The following is a 20170-nucleotide window of genomic DNA, read 5'->3' as shown; positions in this document are numbered from 1 at the left end:
GCCCAGGCATAAAGATAATCTAAATCATAGAATCATAGAATCCTAGAGTTGGAAGGGGCCATAGAGGCCATCTAGTCCAACCCCCTGCTCAACGCAGGATCAGCCCTAAGCATCCTGTCCAAGTGGTCACCCTAAATAAAACTGCCAAGGGATCAGAGAACCCAGGATGCAGGGAGAGGTGGAGGGAGACAATGGGCTATAGGGGAAAGGATCCGAAAAGCCGTCCTCATCCGACTCCCTGAGGGATGGCATAGATCCAGGGAAGGTGACAGGTGAAGGTGATGTACTGCAAGCTTGCCTAAGGTCCAGAGAAAATTATGCTAAACCTTGTATCTCAGATGACATGTGATTCGAAGAATCCATTCCCAAGACCCCCACCCGGTTTGCTAACTCCTCAAGGGATGGCATCCCAGGAACTATTCCAAAAAGGGCAGCGTCGTGGATGGGGCAGAATCGGGACCCCCCCCCCCCATGTCAGACCGGCCTACCTCGCTTTTTGTAGAGCAGGAGTGGTAATGGCCGCCCACAGCTTCCGCAACGCTTTTTAAAACGGCCTGTGGGTTAATGGGAAGAAACTCAGTTACTGGACTCAGATGCGGGAAGGCAGACAGATGGGGCTGCCCATCTCCAGGTAGTAAGCAGACGGGCTGCACAAGTAAAGCCAATAAACGGAGGCCTCTTGTATTCCAGAAATAAAGTACCATATGCCAGCATGCAGGCCGGTTAGTAAGCGTTTTCAAACCTATTTTCTTCAGTGGGAAAGCAACTATAAAGATTAGAAGTTATCCAGATTTCATACAAGACTGGGACGGTTTTAAAGTCTTTTAATGGGTATTTTAATGGGGACAAGAGTACCGTGACCCGCCACGAGCCTATGGGGAGTGGCGGGAAATAAATCTAACTAATAATAATAATAATAATAATAATAATAATAATAAGTAGTAGTAGTAGTAGTAGTAGTAGTGGTGGTGGTGGTGGTGGTGGTGGTGGTGGTGGTGGTGGTGGTAGTAGTAGTGGTAGTGGTAGTGGTAGTGGTGGTGGTGGTGGTGGTGGTAGTAGTGGTAGTGATGGTAGTAGTGGTAGTAGTGGTACTGGTGGTAGTAGTGGTGGTAGTGGTACTGGTGGTAGTAGTGGTGGTAGTGGTAGTGGTGGTGGTGGTGGTGGTGGTGGTAGTAGTAGTAGTAGCAAGAACTGCTCCCTCCCTGAGCAGGCCTGTAAAAGCCAGCCAGGGCACACTCTCTGAAGCTGCCCCCTGGAGAATTGGCTGCTATTGGATATGGGTCGGGGTGGGGTGGGTGTAGGGGGTTATCCTGTAGCGGTGATTTTACTGCCGTCTTGCTTTTGAATGGGTATTGTTGTATTGTTTTATGGGATTTTAGATTTCATGTCAACCGCCATGAGCCGGTTGGCGCTGGGAGTGGCAGCCTAAAAATTTAAATATAAATAAGGGAGAAGAAGAAGAAGAAGAAGAAGAAGGGAGAAGGGAGAAGGGAGAAGGAGAGAAGAAGAAGAAGAAGAAGAAGAAGAAGAAGAAGAAGAAGAAGAAGAAGAAGAAGAAGAAGAAGAAGAAGAAGAAGAAGAAGAAGAAGAGTTGGTTCTTATATGCCGCTTTTCCCTACCCGAAGGAGTCTCAAAGCGGCTTCCAGTCGCCTTCCCTTTCCTCTCCCCACAACAGACACCCTGTGGGGTGGGTGAGGCTGAGAGAGCCCTGAGATTACTGAAGAAGAAGAAGAGTTGGTCCTTATATGCTGCGTTTCCCTACCCGAAGGAGGCTCAAAGCGGCTTACAGTCGCCTTCCCTTTCCCTGGAAATAAGATCCTATCATATTTTTTTGAAAAATTGTTTTTTGAACTATGGCGTTAAGAGCCAGTTTGGTGTAGTGGTTAGGAGTGCGGACTTCTAATCTGGCATGCCGGGTTCGATTCTGCACTCCCTCCTCTACATGCAGCCAGCTGGGTGACCTTGGGCTAGTCACAGCACTGATAAAACTGTCCTGGCAGTGATATCAGGGCTCTCTCAGCCTCACCCACCCCACAGGGTGTCTGTTGTGGAGAGAGGAATGGGAAGGCGACTGGAAGCCGCTTTGAGCCTCCTTCGGGTAGGGAAAAGCGGCATATAAGAACTATTCTTCTTCTTCTTCTCCTCTCCCCACAACAGACACCCTGATATCACTGCCTGGTCAGAGCAGTTTTATCAGTGCCGTGGCGAGCCCAAGGTCACCCAGCTGGCTGCATGTGGGGGAGAGCAGAATCGAACCTGGCATGCCAGATTAGAAGTCAGCTCTCCTAAACTCTACACCAAAATTGCTCTTAACGCCATAGTTCAAGAAATAATTTTTCCAAAAAATATGGTAGAATCTTATTTCCAGTAGTTTGGGGGACAAGCAGGTGTGGCAACAGCCTGCTAAAGGGCGGAGAAACCCAAGAAGCAGGGGCTCATGGGAAGTGTAGTCCATGGACACCTGGAGAGCCACCCTTTGGCCACCTCTGCTATACAGAAACACGGTAAACACGCTCTGAGCCGCAGTCTAGATCTGCTTCCATAAGAATCTAGTGGGAGGGAGTATAAAAGGCCAACTTACGGGGGCCACCTGGCTGCTGCATTCGTAGGCCACGGTCTGGACCAGCAGATCTCTCCCCAGCGTACATTGTTGGATGTAATCCGACAAGATCTCCGAGGACTGATCTGGGCTGGTTGAAAACACACACACGTTGACACCAGTTTAAGGAAAAGAAAGGCAGAAATGGATAGAGAGAAGGCCAAATTCGTCCCTCCAAGCCGAAGGTTCGAAACCGGAACACTCTCCTGTGCTGATCTCAAAGAGCAGTCAGGCTCTTGTCCGGTGACTGACGGAGAGACTGTCTCCCAGAAATGAGTGTGGGACATTGTCTGCATATCCCTTAAGAATAACAGCTCTCTGCTGTCAAGGGGCAGCCAGGACACGGCAAGCCTCTCCGGAGGTTTTCAAGGCAGGAGATGAGCAAAGGGGCTTCACCTCCAGGCAGGAAGACTCTCTCTCTTTTTAAGCTTATAGGCCATCCCTGTCTTGAAGTGCTCTTGAAGTGGCTTACAACATTTTGACAACTGAAAGGTAAAGGTATCCCCTGTGCAAGCACCGAGTCATGTCTGACCCTTGGGGTGACGCCCTCCAGCATTTTCATGGCAGACTCAATACGGGGTGGTTTGCCAGTGCCTTCCCCAGTCATTCCCGTTTACCCCCCAGCAAGCTGGGGACTCATTTTACCGACCTCGGAAGGAGGGAAGGCTGAGTCCACCTTGAGCCAGCTGCTGGGATTGAACCCCCAGCCTCATGGGCAGAGCTTTCAGACAGCATGTCTGCTGCCTTACCACCCTGCGCCACAAGAGGCTCTTAATGGAAATTAAAACAGCAAGGTTTGGGAACCTGTGAACCTGTCAACTACCTGTAGAGTTGGAAGAATGGAGCCAGGTTTGCTGCCGTGTGGACACGTCTGGAGACTCCTTGTGCTTGGACCCCCCCCCCCTCAATGACCAAATGAAATCCTGACTTCATCATTGCAAACCTCCTCTTTGCATTTTCCTCTTCAAACCAGGATTAAACCACAGTTTGGAATCCGGACTGAGCGCAAACCAGAGTTTGTGATTCTGAGCGGAGCGCCAAACCAGGGTTCGTGCTTTTGTGTGCAATAGCGAACTGCGGTTTTTCCTGGAGAGTGGATGTCTTAGCATTCCTAATGAGCCAGGGCTAGCAGGGCTATTCAAACTTCTACAAACTGTGGACATTTATTTATTGCTTTAGGATGCTCTGGGCTGATCCTGCGTTGAGCAGAGGGCTGGACTAGATGGCCTGTATGGCCCCTCCAACTCTATGATTCTATGATTTTCCTTGGGTCAAGCATGTCTATATCTATATCCATCCCCTGACATCTTTTGGGGCTGGTTGTGGGTTAATTAAAAGGCCATAGGCGGCCTGGGCCCAGTGTACCCCACTATCTATTCCCCTTCACCCTTGCGAGATGCTCCGTCTTGCCTTCAGCTCTCGTAGAGGGCCGCTACAAGAACATTCCCCTCACATTGAGACAATGTTTTTGCGGGAGTGTTGAAACTGATACAAGAGAGCATATCTTGTTCCACTTTATGGAGCTAGATGAGAAATCAATAAATACATTTCCGCTCCTCTGCCGTTCCCGGATAAACCTGTGGCCTGATCCTGCTTGTTCTTAAGCTGAAGAATTTTTACAATAAAATCAGAGTCCAGGAGCACTCGAAAGCTCCCGTCTTGAATCAGCCTTGGTTGGTCTTAAAGGTGCTCCTGGACTCTGGTTTTATTGTGCTCCTTCAGGCCAACACGGCGACCCATTTGAATCTATCCTTGCAGAAATGTTAAAACTCTTACACGGATGCCCTCTCAAGCGTGTCCGTTTCTCTCTTCTAAAAGTCACCTGTGATTTCCCAGACACACCTGATGCTGAACAACTGATCTCAGTGTTATTTCTCCCCGTCCCCAATGAAACCGGAGCCGTTCCTTCCGCCGGGCACCTACCAGCTCCCTGCGATGATGAGCAGGGCATCTAGTTCCTTCAGCAAGAGGGCCTTTTTCAAAGCTTTCAGGAGGTTGCAACCCCCACTGGGCCTCAGCTCCTTCACCCACTCCTTTGCTTCACATAAACTAGGAGGAGGGAAAGAGAGGACAAAGTTATCGGAAGGGGATAGAGAGGCCATCTAGTCCAGCCCCCTGCTCAGTGCAGGATCAGCCTGAAGCAGGGGCGGCCAAACTGTGGTTCTTCAGATGTCCTAACCTCTGTTCCCAACCGGAACTGCCCCCTACCCTCCTCCAATTTATTTATTTATACCCCGCCTTTCTCCCCAGTGGGGATTCAAAAGTCGCCTGCGTCATTTTCCCCACCTCCGGCTCATCCTCACAACAGCCCTGTGAGGTAGGCTCAGTCAAGAGGATAAGACCGGCCCAAGGCCACCCAGGAAGCTGGCCCCAGCGGGGATTTGAACGGTGGCCTCCAAGACTTTAGGTGAACATCTCGGGTTTCTGGATGGGTGGGAGTTAATTAATTTTAAATGTTTATCAGGTGATATGACCATGTATGGTCATGTTGAAGCCTTCCCCCCCACCACCATGGCCAATCATAGGCCTGGAGGAGGAAGGAAGGGGAGGGGCCCCAGGTGGGCGTGTCCACAGCTCTGCTTCCCAACCAAATTCTGCCCAATCGCACCTCTTCTTGGGTTTCTCCAAGCCTGAAGGATGTTTCAGGGGGTTCTCAGTGGGAAAAAAAGTGGGAGAAGGCTGGGACCAAAACCCTGAGACAAAATAACGTGGCAAGATTAGCAATTAATGGAATGTTGAAAGGAATACTTTACCAATTGTTATAACTGAGATAATGGATTTTGGGGGCATAATGGTAATAGGGTTGACCATCTGTTATTTTCTGCTAATAAAGGCTACGGACTGACCGACCATTACCTCTTGCTGGATTCATGTACTGCGCAGTCAGAACAAAATGCCAACGAGGACCCGGTGGACAGAGCCCCAAAATTGGGGGGTCGGGGTGACTAAGATGAGTTAGACTTCTCCTTCAAAACAGCCAATCTTCCAGATCAGGGGTAGTCAACCTGTGGTCCTCCAGATGTCAATGGACTACAATTCCCATGAGCCCCTGCCAGCGTTCGCTGGCAGGGGCTCATGGGAATTGTAGCCCATGGACATCTGGAGGACCACAGGTTGACTACCCTGATCTAGACCCATTTCCCAGTCCTCCCCACCGCCACTTGACACCCTGGTTACAGAGGTTTCATGGAAGATTATTTGGGGTCCTCAGACTACCCCTTTGGGTTTTGTTGTTCTCCGATAAACCAGGCCCGCCTTTTTCCAACCTTTGGCCCACGGAGGAGCTCCTGGGATGTCTTTTTCAGGCTCGAGGAGACCCAGAAGTGACGTCAGGTGGCTACGCCTCCCTGCCACGCCCCCGGAAGTGCCACGTGGAGGAAATGACATCACGATCTGTGTTAACGGGCAGGCTTGAGGAGGACTGAGGAGGGGAGAGGCAGAAGGCAGCTTAAGGTGGGAGGCAGGCAGGTAGGCTCGCCCCCTCCCAGGTGCAGAGACCACGAGAGAACTCACTCATGCTCGAGGGAGTGAGGATGCAATGCGAGTGGCCGTTTTCATAGCTTGGGCCGAGTCCATTAAGGCAGGAAGTGAAAGGCTACAGACCCCCCTCCAGGGCCTATTCCGCACACAATAGATAATGCACTTTCAATGCACTTTAGAAGTAGATTTTCCTGTTCCGCACAGCAAGAAACAGCTGCCAAAGCACACTGAAAGCGCATTATCCTATTGTGCGGAATAGGCCCAGAGCTCTCAAGGATCCCCAGGGTGGAACGAGGTGGAAGCTGTGACCCCATTAAGCGTCCAGTGGCCTAACGCTTACGCCTCCGCATTGATGTGTCTGGAGTCCTCCCAAAGACACGAGACCTCGGTGCCGAAGGAAAGTAAATACAGGCGCTTCATGTAGCACAGCTGCTCATCCACTAAATACTGGGAGGGAAAAAAATTAAGACTTTGGGTCAATAAATAAAGCAGGGTCTAATTAGAAGCAATGACATGCACCAAGCCGTGTCCTCTGCAGGCAGAACCTCAGGGAGATGTCCCAAGCAGGCCCAAATTGAGTTCTGCAAAGAAAGAGCCGCATCCCCCCCACACGTGGACCCCCTGCACCATCTATTGGTGCTCACTAAGCACCAGAACTTCCGTGCACTCCGGGGGTCTTACCAGGAGGTCTTTTTGGAAATCAAGGAGTCTCGGGCCACAGGCGATATCAGAGCTGTCAACCAGAATTCCAATTCTGCTCCCTTGTACGATGCCGAACATCTAAAGGGAGGGTCAAGGAAGAGAAAACCACATCTTGGAACAATCACATTCTGAGCCCTGGGAAATACCAGGCTGGCAGACTCAACCGTAGCTACAAGCAAGTTGGCATCCAGTGGCACCTTCAAAACCAACCGAGTTTAATTCTGGGGATGATCTTTCATGTCCACATCAACTCCTGCCCGGTCCGAGATGCCGGGGATTGAACCGGGAACCTTCTGCATGCCAAGCAGATTCCTACAGAAACTTACATCCAGAATCCGTTCTTCCTAAAAGTGCCGCCAGACTAAAAACTTGCCCTATTGCTTCAGATCCGCACAGCCTGTTCCCAACCAGGTTTACAGAGGTTGCTGCATCCAGGAGAATAGCGGGGAAATTTCAGATCAGGAGGACAGCATCAGTGGGGAGACATTCCCTGGCCCCACTGCAAATCGGGTCTCCTGGGAATTAAGTCCCAACCCAAGAGAGCCAGTTTGGTGTAGTGGTTAGGAGTGCCGACTTCTAATCTGGCATGCCAGGTTCGATTCTGCGCTCCCCCACATGCAGCCGGCTGGGTGACCTTGGGCTCGCCACGGCTCTGATAAAACTGTTCTGACTGGGCAGTGATATCAGGGCTCTCCCAGCCTCACCCACCCCACAGGGTGTCTGTTGTGGGGAGAGGAATGGGAAGGCGACTGTAAGCCGCTTTGAGCCTCCTTCGGGTAGGGAAAAGCAGCATATAAGAACCAACTCATCTTCTTCTTCTTCTTCAACCCCAGAACTATCCCAGCCCCTTTTGTTGCAGGGATTTCGTAGCGCTCAGACACCTGCAGAGTGTCTTTCGATCAACCCCCCTGTGAACACGCGTAAAGTTGCCTTTCAGTGAATCAGGCCCTTCATCCATCAAGGTCGGTACACTATCAAGCATGGTGCGATGTTTAAGGTTAAGGCTTTTTAATCTGGCGATCCGAGGTTGGTTCCCCGCTCTTCCACGGGCAGGCAGCTGGGTGACTGTGGACTAGTCGCAGTCCTGATAGTTCTGTTCTCACAGAGCTGTAATATCAGGGGTTTCTCAGCGCTAAACCATTTTGAGACTCCTTCGGGTAGAGAAAAGCAGCCTATAAGGACCATCTCTTCTTCTTCTTCTTCTTCTTCTTCTTCTTCTTCTTCTTCTTCTTCTTCTTCTTCTTCTTCTTCTTCTTCTTCTTCAGTAATCTCAGGGCTCTCTCAACCTCACCTCCCTCACAGGGTGTCTGTTGTGGGGAGAGGAAAGGGAAGGCGACTCTAAGCCACTTTGAGACTCCTTCGGGTAGAGAAAAGCGGCATATAAGAACCAACTCTTCTTCTTCAGTAATCTCAGGGCTCTCTCAGCCTCCCTCCCTCACAGGGTGTCTGTTGTGGGGAGAGGAAAGGGAAGGCGACTGGAAGCCGCTTTGAGACTCCTTCGGGTAGGGAAAAGCGGCATATAAGAACCAACTCTTCTTCTTCTTCAGTAATCTCAGGGCTCTCTCAGCCTCCTCTCCCTCACAGGGTGTCTGTTGTGGGGAGAGGAAGGGAAGGTGAATGTAAGCCGCTTGGAGACTCCGTCTGGCAGATAAAAGCAGGGCAGTCTTCTTCTTCATGTGGCAGGGCATGAATTTTAGTGAGTTCCTACTCACTTCTTATCTGAAGTGAGGGGCTCACAAAGGCTCGTGCCCTGACACCAATTTTGCTTCTGTTGGGAACCCTGTTCCCACCCTCCCCTGGAGAAAAGCTGGCCGTCAGGAGGAGAGACAGGCAGAGGGAGGCAGGGCTGGGAGAGGGCTATGAAGGGGGAAGGCTAAAGCTTAAACGGAAGGTTGTACAAAGGCCAGGGAGGAATTTGGTGTGGGGCTCATGACTGTAAACAAGGCCTCACCGCCGATGATGCTCAGCCCATGGGCAAGTTACCTATTTGGAGGCCTTGGGAATATCCCTGCAGTGAGCAGCAAGATGGCGGAAGATGTCATCAAGACAGGGGTGGCTGAAGATCCTGACATAGTCTCAGGTGCTTCGGGACAATTGCTCTTTTCTCCCCAGGGGTGGCCAAACTGTAGCTCCCCAGAGGTCCAGCATGCATCTTTAAATGGAGAGGCTGGGGATTGAACCTGGAATCTTCTGCGTGCCTAGCAGATGCTCTGTCACTGAGCCATGGTCCCTCCTGTCATCCCAGCAAGCAGGATGCAACACTGGCACATGCCTACGCCACCCCAAGCTTCAAGTCTTCAAGTCTTCAAGCAAAGGTTGGATACACACTTTTCTTGGATGCTTTAGGATGCTTAGGGCTGATCCTGCGTTGAGCAGGGGGTGGGACTAGATGGCCTCTATGGACCCTTCCAACTCTATGATTCTATGATTCTATGATCCTGCGTAGAGCAGGGGGTTGGACTAGATGGCCTGTATGGCCCCATCCAACTCTATGATTCTATGATTCTATGATTCTATGATTCTATGATTCTATGATTCTAAGCTGGCAGCAGGACTGTGAAAGAGGAGCTGCACTCTCTAACCGCCAACAGGCGTCACATATATCGGTCAGAATGACACGGCATAATCTTGTGGCAGTGAGTCCCACAGGTTAATGATGGGCTACCCAGAGCAGCACATCTGAAAGCAGTTTCTACTCTGGTTCAAGTGCACAGCCCCCCGGCAATGGAGGTTCTTAATGTTATGAAAAGACCTCATTTTTCGGTTTCCTTTTTTTGCGATTTTGACGTTTTTCTTTTCTTTTTCAGTCCGGACAGACTGAGCCGTGTTACCTTTCTGTTGCCTTGTAAGAGCCACTGGATCCGTTTGTCGTAAAGATCGATCGCTCTGGAAGAGGCAAACAGGGAGCAGCTCAGATTAAGTGGCTTGTTGTGGCACAGGGAGAGGAGGGTGAACAGCGATTTATTCTGCATCACAATTCAGCTGGGAAATATCCTGTCCAGGGCAGAGTCTGCACTTATTTTGTTTATTCCATTGTCAATCCTGTTGAATTCAGATTGATTTGAACTCAGATCTTCCTCTCCCCCCTCCCCATTGAAACAGGAAAGTGTTCTGCATGTGGTTAGGGTACTTCAGAAGGGGGGGGAACCCTCTTTCTATCTTTTCTTGAAGAGGGGGGGGTCAAGCAGGGAGCCTCTTTCTTTTCTTGGAGGATGGGGAGAGGATCAAAGAAGGCAGAGGAGGGAGAAAAAAATCCAAGACCAACATAAGTTGAGAGAAATTAGTGGCTTCTCCTTTAAGGCAAGCTTGTCACAGGGCCACCTTTGGCCAATCAGGGCGTCTCGACCACGGAGGTTCAAAACAGCCTGCTTTCTCAATCCGAACCTTTAAATATTGAGCATTAAAAGCACTCTAAGATACCGCACAATAAAGGTAGGGTCACTCCGGATCAATCCTTCTTGCTGCAGAAGGAAAATTTAAATCGCCCCAAATCCAAACGGAAATCGCATTCTGTGTAGAGGGCAGGGACTGAATCGACCTGGGATTGGAATAAAAGCTCCGTGCAGTTTACACCCAGGTCTGTCTCATTCTGACAGTGAGGGAAAGATGACCTGAGATTTTGTAAGTTTTAGATATTATAGATATTTCTATAAAGAATACTTTTGGACCTTTTTTTGCACTTTTTCGACTTGTAAACTTTTACTGTACTGGCTATGATAAATTTTGTAAGCGTATATGAGCCATTCATTAGTTGAAGGACTGGAGCTTAGGGGTAGTCAAACTGCGGCCCTCCAGATGTCCATGGACTACAATTCCCATGAGCCCCTGCCAGCGAACGCCAGTTGATGCTCCCATGGCTGCTGGATACTCACGCCTGCAGTTGTGATTCAAAGTCGCCAACAGCCTCCGCGGTAAACTCCATCTGCTCTGCATCGTTCGCATCCCTAAAAGCAGAGCATTGGAAAGATGAAGAGGGAAGCCAAGGCAGCCAGCCAGCCGGAAAGGGAGCGGACCCCAGACGTACAGTTTGACGGTGCCCCTCCTCATCAGATCGTCCAGGGTAAGGTTCAGGCTTTCTAAGCAGTAACTCTGAATCCAGTCATTGGTAGCCTTCAATCCACAACAGATGATTGCTGCACTGTTCACTCTCTGGAGGCCACGAGGAGACAAAAGAAAGTAAAAAAGAGTTATATGAAAAAATACTTCCTTCCTCCCTCCCTCCCCCCTTCCTCCCTCCCTATCCTCCCTCCCTCCTTCCTTCCTTCCTTCCTCCCTCCCTCCCTCCCCCCTCCCTCCCTCCTCCCTCCCTCCCTCCCTTCCTTCCTTCCTTCCTTCCTGTGTTTATTTCTCCCTCCTCCCTCCCTCCCTTTCTGCATATCTTTCTCCTTCCCTCCCTCCCTCCCTCCATCTCTCCCTCCCCTTCCTTCTATACCTCAATCCCTCCCTCCCTTCCTTCCTTTCTTCCTTCCTTCCTCCCTCCCTCCCCCCTCCCTCCCTCCCTCCCTTCCTTCCTTCCTTCCTTCCTGTGTTTATTTCTCCCTCCTCCCTCCCTCCCTTTCTGCATATCTTTCTCCCTCCCTCCCTCCCTCCCTCCATCTCTCCCTCCCCTTCCTTCTATACCTCAATCCCTCCCTCCCTCCCTCCCTCCCTCCCTTCCTTCCTCCCTTCCTCCCTCCCTCCCTCCCTCCCTCCCTCCTTCCCTCCCTCCCTCCTTCCCTTCCTTCCTTCCTTCCTGTGTTTATTTCTCCCTCCTCCCTCCCTCCCTTTCTGCATATCTTTCTCCCTCCCTCCCTCCCTCCCTCCATCTCTCCCTCCCCTTCCTTCTATACCTCAATCCCTTCCTCCCTCCCTCCCTTCCTCCTTCCCTCCCTCCCTCCCTCCCTCCTTCTTCCCTCCCTCCCTCCTTCCTCCCTCCCTCCCTCCCTTCCTTCCTTCCTTCCTTCCTTCCTTCCTTCCTGTGTTTATTTCTCCCTCCTCCCTCCCTCCCTTTCTGCATGTCTTTCTACCTCCCTCCGTCCCTGCTCTCTACCCCACAGATCTTGAGTACTGATCTATTCCTGCTAAGAATACAAGGAAGGAAGAAGCAAGAGGAGCGAGAGATTCATGGGATTGACTTACTGGACAATTGGTCCCTGTGTTGTAGTTAATTAATTTTCTAAAGCCTGGACTTTTCCCATTCAATGTGTGATCTACGTCTCAGGGTCTGTTTTGTGTGCCCCCATTTTCAAGTGAGTGACCCACAGGAAGCAGGGCCTTTTGTCTTGTGGCCCCTCAACTGCAGAATTCCCCCCACAGGGAGATTTAAAGTCCTTGCTTTAGGATGCTTTGGCCTGATCCTGCGTAGAGCAGGGGGTTGGACTAGATGGCCTCTATGGCCCCTTCCAACTCTATGATTCTGTGATTCTATGATTTCACTGGGCATGACGTTCCTTGAGTTTTAGGCCACAGGCCAAAGCATTTTTATATCCCTGTCTTTTTTCTTATTTCTGCTGGGATTCTGGTTAATCTTACAAAACTGGGATTATTGAAATTAGAACTGAATGGAGCTGGGTGGTATTATTGATCTTAGCACTGGCTGGTTTTGCTACTTTGTCTTTGTGGGTTGACTGCTGAAAATCAAATAAATACGTTTCTTCCACTGAAACGCATTGCCTTACCAAAAGATCGTGTGTCTGGTTGATATGAGTAACCAATAAACTGTAGTCAGATTCACAAGTGGTTTGGGAAACCTTTTGAGATGCTTTCCGGCCTTCTGGCAAAGCGAGCTTTGAGCCTGCATTTACCCTGCAAAAAAAGAAAAGGGGGGGGGGAGAAAAAAATTCATAATGCATCATTATAAAAGTCCAGATCAGATTTGCTAGCTGGAGGCTGGGAGATACCTGGATATTTAGAAGAAGAAGAAGAAGAAGAGTTGGTTCTTATATGCCGCTTTTCCCTACCCGAAGGAGGCTCAAAGCGGCTTACAGTCGCCTTCCCATTCCTCTCCCCACAACAGACACCCTGTGGGGTGGGTGAGGCTGAGAGAGCCCTGATATCACTGCTCGGTCAGAACAATTTTATCAATGCCATGGCGAGCCCAAGGTCACCCAGCTGGTTGCATGTGGAGGAGTGCAGAATCGAACCTGGATTGCCAGATTAGAAGTCCGCACTCCTAACCACTACACCAAACTGGCTCTCAGGAGTTTAGGAGTGGAGCCTGCGGGGTTTGGGAAAGGGAGGACTTCAGTAGCAGTTATAATACTTTACAGCTTCCAAAGTGGCCATTTTCTTCAGATGTCCTTATCTCTGTTGCCTGGAGATCTATTGCAATCCCAGGAGATCCCCAGCCGCTACCTTGGTGTAGTGGTTCAGAGCGGCTGCTTCTTCTAATCTGGCAAGCCGAGTTTGATTCCCTGTTCCTCCACTTGCAGGCCAGCTGGGCGACCTGGGGCTTGTTACAGCCCTGATAGTGCTGTTCTCACAGAGCTTGCTGTCTCATGGCTCTTTCAGCCTCACCTACCTCACAGGGTGTCTGTTGTGGGGAGAGGAAAGGAAGGTCAGCTGCTTTGAGACTCCTTTGGGCAGTGAAAAGTAGGGTATAGAATCATCTTTAAATAGGACAGGGTCCTATTAAATAAAAGAGTAAGGCCACCTGGGGAGGAGTTAGGGCGGGCCCTGTCCAGGATAAAAACTCAGAGGGCCCAATCAGGAGCCGCTTTCCGGCTCCTGATTGGACCCTCTGAGTGTCCATCCAGGGCCAAGCAGCCAATGGGGAGGCGCACAAAGTGCCTTCCTATTGGCCCCTCACCAGGACAGACCAAAATTCCATTCACCCAGCCCAGTCTGGCTGCCAGTCTGCTCCTGACCACCAAAGTGAGAGGAGGTCAGTAGGGCTGCCAAGGGGGATGAGAACAGAGGCTTGGATAGGCTGCGCCAGCCCTTTTCGCCCCAAGGCTGTCCTAACTGCCAACTGCAAATTGCCTCAGAACCCTGGCAGAGCTGGCAGGAGGCTGCAGAGTGCTCCCCCTCCCCCCCTTCAGGCCTGCTGTGAAGGAGCCTCTGACAGGCCCTGACTGAGGGGAGGGAGGCCTTTCCAAGAGCAACGCAGGGGAGCCTGAGGGCCTTCCTTTTGAGGGGGGGGGGACTTTCCCCTTCTGCCAAACAGTTGCCTGACAGGGAGGCCACAGAAAAGCCCCTTCTCACTTAAAATACTGCTCTGGCCGGGGGTTAGACACAGCCAAGCCATGCGTCTTTCTTCTTTGCAACTCTCTGCAAATTTGAGGCCACTGCACAGCGTTATTCTGCAGAGGAAGCTGGCTCTTTTGTCTCCTGTTTCATCTGCACAACAACCCTGTGCAGTAGGCCTCAAGTCTTTCAATTCAACAACAACCTGTGTGGGAAGCCTTAAATGTTTCTTCTCTACCACAACCCTGTCCAAAGAGGAATGGGAAGGCGACTGTAAGCCGCTTTGAGCCTCCTTCGGGTAGGGAAAAGCGGAATATAAGAACCAACTCTTCTTCTTCTTCTTCAAAGTAGCCCTTTCTGCCTGGGGAGCTGATCTTTATACTCTGCAGGTGAGCTGTAATTCCAGGAGCTCTCCAGGCCACACCTGTAGGTTGCCTCATTTGGCCTCATTTGCCACCAGGCCACCACAACCTCCCACACAACACACATGACAACCCCATGCCCTTACAGACTGGACAACTCCTCCCCTTCCTCTTCCCACTGCCAAGCTCTAGCGCCCGTTGTATTCTTGGAGACAACGGGCTTTGCCCCTAGTAGAATCATAGAGTTGGAAGGGGCCACACAGGCCATCTAGTCCAACCCCCTGCTCAACGCAGGATTAGCCCTAAGCATCCTAAAGCAATATAACAACCAACTCTTCTTCTTCTTCTAGCTGAAGGCTGGCAACCCCATTCCAGAGGTCTTATGTGGATGCATCAGATTCCCTTTCCCTTTCCCCTCAGACCCTATCTGCATTGTCAAGGGTTTACCGCCATTCTCCCAGATCTCCCAGAATTACCACAGATCTCCAGAGAACAGAGATGAGTTCCCCTGGATAAAATGACTGCTTTGGACGACTGAAACTGTGGTTGCATCCCCAGCTGAAGACCCCCCCTTCCCTAAACCCCACCCTCTCTAGGCTGCACCCCAAACTTCCAGGCATGTCCCAAACTAGACCCAGCAATTCTCAAGGGAAGGCCAAGGGAACTTGAGGCCGGCCCCCAAAGGACTGCTACTTTTTCAGCCAGTTGAGGCAGGAATCCTGCCCGCCGTGTCACAAGGAGGGAGGGAGCGTTATCATGGAAAGATGCCCTCTGCAAGCGACGGTGAGGCCTTCTGAGGGTCCGCCTGGCTGGTTTGAACGCCAAAGTGCCCCTGAGGCTCCAGGGGGCAGAGACCCTTTGGGCAGGAGCTCCAGCTGGAGAGAGACCCCCCCCTTCCAGTCCCCGTCTCCTGGGGGGACTCTTACCCCATTTTCTTCAGGAACTGCTTGTCGTCCAGTAATCTGCTGCTCATGTCTGTGCGGACAAAAGAGAAGGGGGGGAAAGAAGCAACTTGGAAAAACAAGTTCCCTGAGCAAACGACCCCCACAAATCCTCTTGTCAAAACCCTCTGCACTTAGAATCATAGAATCATAGAATTGGAAGGGGGTCCACACAGGCCATCTAGTCCAACCCCCTGCTCAACGCAGGATGAGCCCTAAGCATCCTAAAGTACTTCCATGTCCATATTGGAGAGTGGCCTCCTGGGTAAAACTGCCTGCTGGATGATTCCCCCCCACACACACACTTTTAATTTTCTTTTAGGTACCCTACGAAAGAGGACATCTTGGGTTTTAGGGGGGAAGGGTGGAATAGATTCCAACCCCCTTTCCCTTCCCATCTTGCTTTTTAAAAAATCCGCTTAAGGCTTTGCTAATGTTCATTTTACATTATTATTATTATTATTATTATTATTATTATTATTATTATTATTATTATTATTATTATTATTATTATTATCATTATCATTATCATTATCATTATCATTATCATTATCATTATCATCATTATCATTATTATCATTATCATTATTATTATTATCATCATCATCATCATCATCATTATCATTATCATCATTATCATTATCATTATTATTATTATCATCATCATCATCATCATTATCATTATCATTATCATTATCATTATCATTATCATTATCATTATATTTATTTCCCGCCACTCCGTGACCGGCTCGTGGAGGGTTACAGTGTCTTATAAAAACTCCCCATTAAAACCCCATTAAAAGACATCACAAAAAGCTCAACATGGCGGAAAACCCACCCCCACCCAACCCCCACTACTAGAGGGGTGAAGAAGGATGTCTGATGATGTACTACTCAACCCCAGGGGGGGGTGGCGTTGATCTACCTTGCTGACCTCAGCCTCAACCATAGACCTGACGGAAGAGCTCCGTTTTACAGGCCCTGCGGAACGCTGAAAGATCCCGCAGGGCCCGCAGCTCTCCCGGGAGCTCACTCCACCAGGTAGGGGCCAGGACCGAAAAGGCCCTGGCCCTGGTCGAGGCCAGGCGTGCTTCCCTAGGGCCGGGAACATGCTAAACTCTCCGGTCTATTTGTTTACCCGTATTAATCATTACGGTTTTTAGGGTGGCAGAAAGGCTTGGGAAAAAATAAATAAATAAATAAATCCTGAAGTTTTCTTGCAAACTATCGGTGCTCGATTGGACATTTTAACTGCTCTATTTTAAAACTGCACAAATTTTAAAGTTTTATCGTAATCACTGTTTTTATCTGTCCCGAGATGGTCTTCCAAGAGGGGCGGTATAAAAATCTAAGTATGAAATCAATAAATGTAAGCAAGGCTCAAAACAAACGTATGGATTTAGCTACGTATTGTTAACTACCGAAAACAAAATGATCTTTGCGTGCTGTTTAAATGTTAGCTGGTCATATCTTGGTCACTGGCTCTTCCATGTAGTTCCACGTAATTCAGGGGAGGCCAATGTGGCTCTCCAGATGTCCATGGACTACGTTTCCCATGGGCCCCTGCCAGCCTGTTTGCAGGGGCTCATGGGAATTGTAGTCCATGGTCATCTGAAGAGCCCCAGTCGGGCCACCCCAATTAATAAAATGGTACAGACTGGGAGGGACTCGACAGTACAAGATTCTGGGCCCAAGATCAAGATCGACACTCTCTCGTTTAGTGAAGCCACTGCTGTCTGTTGGGAAAAAGGGATAATTCCACATGTATCTTCCTTCCCTCCAAAGTGAAATTTCAACCACCAGAATCTCCACTTTGGCTTTCCCTTGCCTAAATCGATGATGCAATTCTCTATTTTTTGATTCCCGTGCACTCGAGTTCCCTCTGCAAACACAGGATATACCTCCCAAGGTTTTCTGCCTCTCCCCGAATCGGCTGGGATCGCTGCCTATAATAAACGTATGATCTATGACATTTTAATGTCTAAATTCCACAGGAAAACGGTACGACACGAATAGGCTGCTCCAAAAACCTACAAACGAAAAGCAAAAGTCAGAGAACTAGAAACCACTGGGGATGGTGGGGGGTGAATAAAGCAATATACAAAAAGCAAACAAAACTGGAGATCTAAGGCAGAGCTGAGCCTACCGGCTTTTTCTTGATCCTCCCAGGCAGGGAGATCCCATGGCCCTAAATCCAGAGGAATCTTGGGCAAAAGGACTCACCAGTTCTTTTCGAGGCAGCTCCCGGCGCTGTAGGGCTGGCCCTTTCTCCGGAGCACACTGCATTTCTGTTGCCAATAGCAACGGAAGCAACCAACCATCCTGCCCAGGGGAGGGATGGAGCTCAGCCTTGGCTCCGGGATGGAGATGCACGAGGAGCATTTCCCACTGGGGAGCCCTGAGCAGGATGCTGAGAAGATCTCAGTTTTGGGGTGTGGGGAGGGGAAGGTGTGCTGCGGAAGAAGGAACACCTCTGCACAAACCTGTGCCAGGCAGCCTTGGAGGAAGGTGGCCGAATCTGGATTAATTCCAAGGAGTAGCCGTGTTGGTCTGAAGTAGCAGAATAAAATCGGAGTCCAGTTGCGCCTTTAAGACCAACCAAGATTCATTCAAGGCGTGAGCTTTCGAGTGCGAGCACTCGAAAGCTCACGCCTTGAATGAATCTTGGTTGGTCTTAAAGGTGCGGCTGGACTCTGATTTTATTAAATCTGGATTAAGGAATGCCTGGACATTTGGAGATCGACCCGAAGGAGGCTAGGGAAAGAGAGGCAGCTCAGTGGGGTATAATGTCATTTCCGTAGTCCGGAAATCAGTTTTGATTCCGGGAGATCTCCAGCCCCGACCAACCCCACAGCTGGGCCTGCAAGTTTCAGGAACCGCCTTCTTTGTCCAGCTGGTTAAGGAAGACATGAAGTATGAAGAGTATTTGAGTTTTCAAAAGCCTCTTGCTGAATTCATGGTGGAATCAAGTCCCATTGGATTATTTGGAATTAAAATTAGTATTTTATTTTAAATCAAAGGGAAGGGGCTCGATACGGGGCTTCAGCAGCAGCAGGGCAGGCACAGCACGACGATAATGAGGCTGATTCTGTGAAGGCAAAGAGGTGGCAGGTGACAGTGGATGAGCGATTGGGATGGGAGTGTCCTGCATGGTGCGGTGCAGGGGGTTGGACTAGATGACCCAGGAGGTCCCTTCCAACTCTAGGATTCTATGATTCTATGATAATCTTTGTGGGATGTCAACTGCCCCAGCCCTTATGCTGGGGTCTGGCAATGAAATCCCCTCTCCCCATTCCCAACCCCGCTGCCTCCGTGAGCTGCTGGAGGGGAGGAAAACAAAATGGCTGACCCAGGCAAGAACCGGCCTTCCCGCTCAGATGTGCTGGCCCGACTGCAGTCAAACAGTCCTCTCCCCCCTGCCAGTTGTCTCTTTTCTTCTGGAGCAGCAACGCCTCAGAGAAAAAGTCTCTTTTTGTGGCTTTGAGGGATGGGGGAAGAAAGCTCTCCCCCAATCTATAAAAGCAACCTTGTGGTTGGCGCCATTCCTTCTGGCAGCCATTTTATGGTCGGCCCCGCCTCTTCTGGCAGCCATTTTGTTTTCACGCCCACCATTCCTTGTCAAAAACCCAAAGGTGCTCACAGGCTCAAAAAGGTTGGGGACCTGTCCTATGATCTCACCCGCTGAGGTGTCATCCCAGTTCAAAGGTCGGCACCTGACTCTTCTCTTTCGTCATCACTTCCTGTCAGCAAAATTCAAATTCCCCACCTCTCCTCTTGTGTAGACTTTTGCAGGTAAGTGTTCTGAATGTCCTACTAACCCTTCAATTCTAAAGTCTGCTGCTGTGATAACTGCTACAGATCTTCCACTCACCCAAAAACTGTTCTTCAGGGTTTTCTCCCCAGAATTAAGGAGAAAAATTCACTCTGAAGGCCCCCACAAATGGCACCTGTTGACAACCGTCCCCTCCTACTCTCAAGTCACTTCTGGCATCGTGGGTCTCTCCAGGTGCCAGTTCATCAGCTCCTCTTTGCCTCCGTTCTCTTCCAGAAGAAAATCACTCCAGATGTTCAAGAGGTGATCAATGGGCAACCCCAGCCCTGCGAGGTTTCTCCCATCAGCCTTCAGGACCTGTTCGAAGGCAGCCTGTGAGGAGAAACAAGCCCCCTGGCAAACATGATCCAGGATCCGGGAATAATTTCCTGAAAGGGAGGCGACATTGTGATCCATTCAAGCAGTTTCGCTCTCATTACAACTCTCTTATTCCCACAGTACTAAAGAGGAAGACCGAGGGCATTTCCGCACCCTTCAAACGTAGTGAAATGCTTACCTGAAGTAGTCGCTATATTCCAGCCCCTCCATATGACGTCGCCAACATCCAGCGTCTGGGCAGGAACCACCCGGCTACATCCTCCATTTTAAAGCGCGAGTTGGGGAATCGCATAAAGTGGGTTCCCCAACCTATTTAGCGCTAGCTAAGGGAGAGCAAAGAGCCTCTTGTGGCACAGAGTGGTAAGGCAGCCGCCTGAAAGCTTTGCCCATGAGGCTGGGAGTTCAATCCCAGCAGCCGGCTTAAGGTTGACTCAGCCTTCCCTCCTTCTGAGGTCGGTAAAATGAGTACCCAGCTTCCTGGGGGGCAAACGGTAATGACTGGGGAAGGCACTGGCAAACCACCCCGTATTGAGTCTGCCATGAAAACGCTGGAGGGCGTCACCCCAAGGGTCAGACATGACTCGGTGCTTGCACAGGGGATACCTTTACCTTTAAGGGAGAGCAACCAGCAGAGGGAAGGTATGGAGGCTCAAATGCGCTAAAAGCGCCTTCCTTGTCTTGCCCTCACACCCGCCTCCCTCTCCCTTGTTCCTGGGGAAGAGAATGTAATTTTTTAAAGGTCCTGGAGCAACAAATAGGTGGACAAGGGTGC

The 20170-nt window shown here is 50.1% G+C and overlaps 1 protein-coding gene across 4 annotated transcripts in view; it reads right to left on the bottom strand.

Moving 5' to 3' along the window:
• Positions 1–17540, bottom strand: part of VWA3A (von Willebrand factor A domain containing 3A) — a 45555-nt gene extending 28015 nt beyond the window's left edge. The window contains exons 1-12 of one of the 4 annotated variants that reach the window (XM_077316696.1): positions 17472–17524; positions 17150–17278; positions 15234–15282; positions 12439–12565; positions 10806–10930; positions 10654–10725; positions 9613–9667; positions 6761–6859; positions 6420–6526; positions 4523–4648; positions 2582–2690; positions 489–554 (exon numbers count right to left, since the gene is read on the bottom strand). In XM_077316696.1, coding sequence (XP_077172811.1) covers positions 489–554; positions 2582–2690; positions 4523–4648; positions 6420–6526; positions 6761–6859; positions 9613–9667; positions 10654–10725; positions 10806–10930; positions 12439–12565; positions 15234–15280 — 933 coding nt within the window. In that variant the 5' untranslated portion in view covers positions 15281–15282; positions 17150–17278; positions 17472–17524. Of the gene's footprint in view, positions 1–488; positions 555–2581; positions 2691–4522; positions 4649–6419; positions 6527–6760; positions 6860–9612; positions 9668–10653; positions 10726–10805; positions 10931–12438; positions 12566–15233; positions 15283–17149; positions 17279–17394; positions 17416–17471 lie in introns of those variants that run through there. The other 3 variants (XM_077316698.1, XM_077316697.1, XM_077316699.1) reach the window with 3 other exon arrangements.
• Positions 17541–20170: the final 2630 nt, after the last annotated feature.

The sequence above is a fragment of the Paroedura picta genome, chromosome 17, assembly GCF_049243985.1.
Source record: "Paroedura picta isolate Pp20150507F chromosome 17, Ppicta_v3.0, whole genome shotgun sequence".
NCBI lineage: Eukaryota > Metazoa > Chordata > Lepidosauria > Squamata > Gekkonidae > Paroedura > Paroedura picta.
The sequence above is the reverse complement of the archived record's forward strand: the minus strand, read 5'-3'. Positions and strand labels throughout refer to the sequence as shown.